The sequence below is a fragment of the Pinus tabuliformis genome, chromosome 8 (genome assembly GCF_031772625.1).
Source record: "Pinus tabuliformis cultivar Carrire ecotype Pingquan chromosome 8, CPIR1, whole genome shotgun sequence".
Classification (NCBI taxonomy): domain Eukaryota; kingdom Viridiplantae; phylum Streptophyta; class Pinopsida; order Pinales; family Pinaceae; genus Pinus; species Pinus tabuliformis.
In genome coordinates this window covers 1,915,616,926-1,915,621,358 of record NC_142294.1, presented here as the reverse complement: position 1 = coordinate 1,915,621,358, position 4,433 = coordinate 1,915,616,926, and the positions used below count along the sequence as shown (strand labels likewise).

At 45.0% G+C, this 4,433-nt stretch overlaps 1 protein-coding gene across 1 annotated transcript; it reads left to right on the top strand.

The window, feature by feature from the left end:
* Nucleotides 1–423: 423 nt before the first annotated feature.
* On the top strand, nt 424–1,804 carry LOC149244135 (uncharacterized). The gene is made up of 2 exons (XM_089371439.1): nt 424–1,125; nt 1,709–1,804. The coding sequence occupies exons 1-2, from the start codon at nt 424–426 to the stop codon at nt 1,802–1,804; spliced, it is 798 nt and encodes a 265-aa protein (XP_089227565.1).
* Nucleotides 1,805–4,433: the final 2,629 nt, after the last annotated feature.

Genomic DNA, 4,433 nt, shown 5'->3' with positions numbered 1-4,433 from the left:
ACAGATCCAATGATGAATATCAACATTCCATTCTTGAATTTCACGAAGTTCAATTAACTTAGCCTTTGTTAAATGAAATGAATTTTAAAATAAAAAAATTGTTAGTTTTACAGAGTTGTTAAATGATTTTTTATAATGTTTTTTTTATACCTAAAAATTAATATTTGAAGTCGGAACCGACGATTTCAAACTGGAGCTCCCGCGCGACTGACCCCTGACTGGTTCCCCGCCTCCTCCAGGCCCTCGCTGGCAGCTCTACTGCTGGGTCTGTCTCTGCCCCTGCAGGCCCTCCTGGGCTTCTTTCTCCAGCTCCGTGGTTCCTCTCGGGCCTCCTGCCCGGCCCCAGCCTTGGGGCCCCCTTATCTTTTTTTTCGCCTCCGCTTTCTTCCTCTGTCGGCCTTGTGCTGGCCCTCCTCCGCCGCCATGCCTGGGACTGATCCTTCCTCGTCCCCAGACTTTGAAGATAATGAAAAACTCTTCGCGTCTCTCATCCCTGAGAACGCCTCCTCAAGAATCCGCCCCTCTGCATCCAAGTTTGTCAAGAAACTAGATGAAATTCCTGAAGTTTCTCTTCCTCCCAGTCTCCCGAGGAAGGCTGCGATCGCTTTAGCTGAGAGGGGTCTCGTTGGCCAGTTTACTGGCCTCTGGCCTTCGCCCAGAGCAGTCCAAAAATGGGTGGAACGTAACTGGAATGCGATAATACAAGGGAAAATAGCTATCAGATTCTGTGGAAGGGGCTTCTATACTTTTCTTTTCGAATCAAAAGAGGACCGGAACCTCATCTTCAGAAATGGCCCCTACTTCATGGATTCGAGAGGTCTCTACCTGAACAGATGGTCTCCTGACTTCGATCCGGAAATGGACATCCCAAATGCAGTCCCGGTCTGGGTCCGTCTACCTCACCTCCCTCTCCACTGCTGGGGAGACGAATCTGTAAAGGCCATTGGGAACGCAGTTGGAAAATACATTGACAGATGCGAACCAAAGGAAAATATGCACGCCTGTGCGAGGATCTGCGTTGAAGTCGACCTAGGGAAAGGCCTGCCGGAAGCCATCAAGATCAAAGTAGATCAATGGACACATATCCAACAGCTAGACTACGAGCAACTACCTTTCAAATGCAAGGTATGTCACGAATATGGACATTTTGCAAATAGATGTAGTAAGTTAAAAACAAATGAGTCTAATGAAAATGCTGAAACCTATGAAGGCTCATGGGAGCAAGTAAAAAAGAAGAAATCAAACCCCCATCAAGGCCCAAGCTCCAAGCCTCCTCCGGAATCCCAAGCTACCCCTCCTCCTCCCCCTTCTATCTCAACCCAGCCTTTCCCCTCATCCTCCAACCCTTTTGAATCCTTGTCAGTCGAAGAACCCCTTCCCCCCCCTCCCTCTCCTCGGGCCACTGCACTCGCAGTCATCCCCTCTCCCTCGCTGCCCCCGTCCTCCCCCCCTCCAACTATAGAACGCATTCTCACAAGAAACAAAATGAAAGAAGCAAGTCTCACCTCTGATCCTCCAAGAAAAGCAGGTAGGAAGTCAAACAAAGAAATAAGAGATGAAACAGCAGCAAAAGAAATGGCCACTGGAACTCAGCAGCCGATGGACTCATTCTTGGACAAACAAAAAGGAAGTGGGGAAAAGCCAAAGGAGAGGAGCGGGGCTCATCAAAAAATCAGTAAATAATGATATTGGTCTCTTGGAATTGCAGGGGGCTGGGCTCCTCCCTAAAATCAAATGCAGTCCGGGATCTAATCAATCAAGAGCAGCCAGATCTCTTCCTCATCCAGGAGACCAAAATGTCTGATCAAGACTTTCAAAACCTCACAAAAAGATACAAAAATTTCACAGGTACAGCTACAGATGCAGTAGGTGCCTCAGGAGGAATAGGAACACTATGGAACAAGAGAAAATGGGACCTCACCAACCAAAAATCTTGCAACTGGTGGGTCAGAACAGATCTTAAAAATAAAGTCTCAAAAGAAGAATACACCATCTTTAACATCTACGCCCCGAATCACTACAGGGATAAAGCTTACTGCTGGGAATCCATAAACTCAGAATTGCAGGCCTCTCAAGACAGGAACATATTTATGGGTGGAGATCTGAATCTAATAAGGAACATCGAGGAAAAAATAGGTGGGAATTTCCTCGCTGACCCTTCAAGAGACTCTCTGGAAGCAATAATAGAAACCCACAACCTCATTGATATTCCCCCTAACAATGGCAAATTCACGTGGAGCAACAAGAGAGTTGGAATACACAATATCAAAGAGAGACTGGATAGAATATTAATTCATGAAAGAATTGTTTCAGGCTTCTCCTCAGTCAAAAGCAAAATAGTTCACGCCTCAGCTTCAGACCATAAGCCTGTGGTTCTGATCCTCGACAATGGAAGAAATCTTGGGCCCCTTCCCTTCAAATACAACAAATCTTGGGACTCTAAGGAGGACTTTCGAAAACTCATCAAAGACCATTGGGCGAAGGAAGTCATTGGCTCGCCCCACTACATTTGGGAAACAAAATTAAAATCCTTAAGAGCAGCAATAAAACAGTGGGCCAAAGAGAACGCAGCAATGGAAAATAAAAAAAGAGCAGAACTACACAGGCAAATGGAACAGTGGAATCAGGAGAAAGAGGATAATCAACTCACAAAGGAAGACCAATCCCAGGAAAACGAAATGTTCAGGGAACTCTACAGGCAAAATAGAGTGGAGGAAGAAGAACAGAGACAGAAATCGAGGTGTCTTTCACAACAATATAAAGATCAGACGAGCCAGAAATCAAATCGATAAAATCATCGCAGAGGGGAAAGAAATCAGCGAACAAGAGGAAATTAAAGCAGCAGCGCACAGCCACTTCAAATCCCTCTTATCAGCAGTCCCTCAGACTTTGAACAGCACAGATTTTCTCAGACCAGTTGAGAGCAAAATTTCTGAACTACAAAATAGAGAACTGGATCAGGATGTTTCAGAGGAGGAAATAAGGTTGGCTACCTTCAGCATGCAACCGGACAAGGCCCCGGGACCCGATGGTTTCACCGTTGCCTTCTACAGGAATCACTGGGACACAATAAAAAAAGATTATGTCAGGATGGTTAAAAATATCTTTAAAAAATATAAGATGGGGGAAAACACTAAATCCTCCCACCTTGCGCTTATCCCCAAGGACCTCAACCCCCTCTCCTTTGACCGTTTCAGACCTATTTCTCTTTGCAATGTTTCTTACAAGATAGTAACCAAAATTCTGGCTAACAGGCTAAAAAAGCTTCTTCCCTACCTTATATCAGAGAATCAAGGCGGATTTGTCCCCCAAAGACAAATAACGGACAACGTCATATTGATTCAAGAAGCAATTCATAGTAGCATCAACAGAAAGGAAAGAGGTATGATTATAAAATTGGACATGGCAAACGCCTTTGACAGGGTCAACCACCACTTCCTGGCAGATGTTCTCAGGAAATTCGGGATCTCCAGCAAATTCATAAGCATCATCATGGAGTGCATCTCAAACCCTTGGACCGCCCCCCTCATAAATGGTAGACCCAGCAGCTACTTTAGAAGCACAAGGGGACTGAGGCAAGGCTGCCCCCTCTCTCCCTTCTTATACATCATTATGGCTGAAACCTTGAGCATTCATCTGGAAAATCTTCGAAAGCAAAAGGAGATCACAGGGATCAGCATAGAGAGAGGGATAAAAGAAATTAATCACTCGCTCTTTGCGGATGACACCCTTTTAATAGGGGGAGCCTCAAGCTTAATGGCAAAAAGATTCAAGAAAACTCTGGACACCTTCCTGGCAGCTTCAGGGGGAATGCTAAACAACAAAAAGTGTAAAATATACACGTGGAACGTCCCTCTTCAAATCATGCAAAGAATCTCCTTGATCATGGACATCCCAGTTCAAAGAAATTGGAGTCACTTCTCTTATTTGGGTCTGCCCTTAGCAAAAGAAATCGTTAAGTCTGAAATTTGGATTAAGCAAATAGAAAAAATGAGAGGACTACTCCAAAGCTGGGGGTTGTCCTGGCTAAATTTGGCAGGTAGAACAACTCTCATTAAGGCACTCCTCTCCGCTCTCCCCATATACCAATATGCAGTAACTTTGGCCCCTGCTAGCGCCCACAAGCACATGGAGTTAATTATGAGAAGTTTCCTCTGGCAGGGAGGGAAGCAAGATTCGAAAAAATTTAGCCTAGTCAGATGGGACCAAGTTACCCTCCCTTTCGAAAAAGGGGGCTTAGCTATCAAAATTCCAAGCCTCTCTAACAAAGCAATGGGATTTAAACTGATCTGGAGAATGCTCATAGGAAAAGGCTCCTGGTGGGTGGAGGCTATGAAAAGGAAATACCTCAATGGGCTGAACTCTAATGTCCTCTCTGAAGTAATTGCAGAAAGACCTTGCACTCCAGTTTGGAAACTCATCAAAAAAGTCCT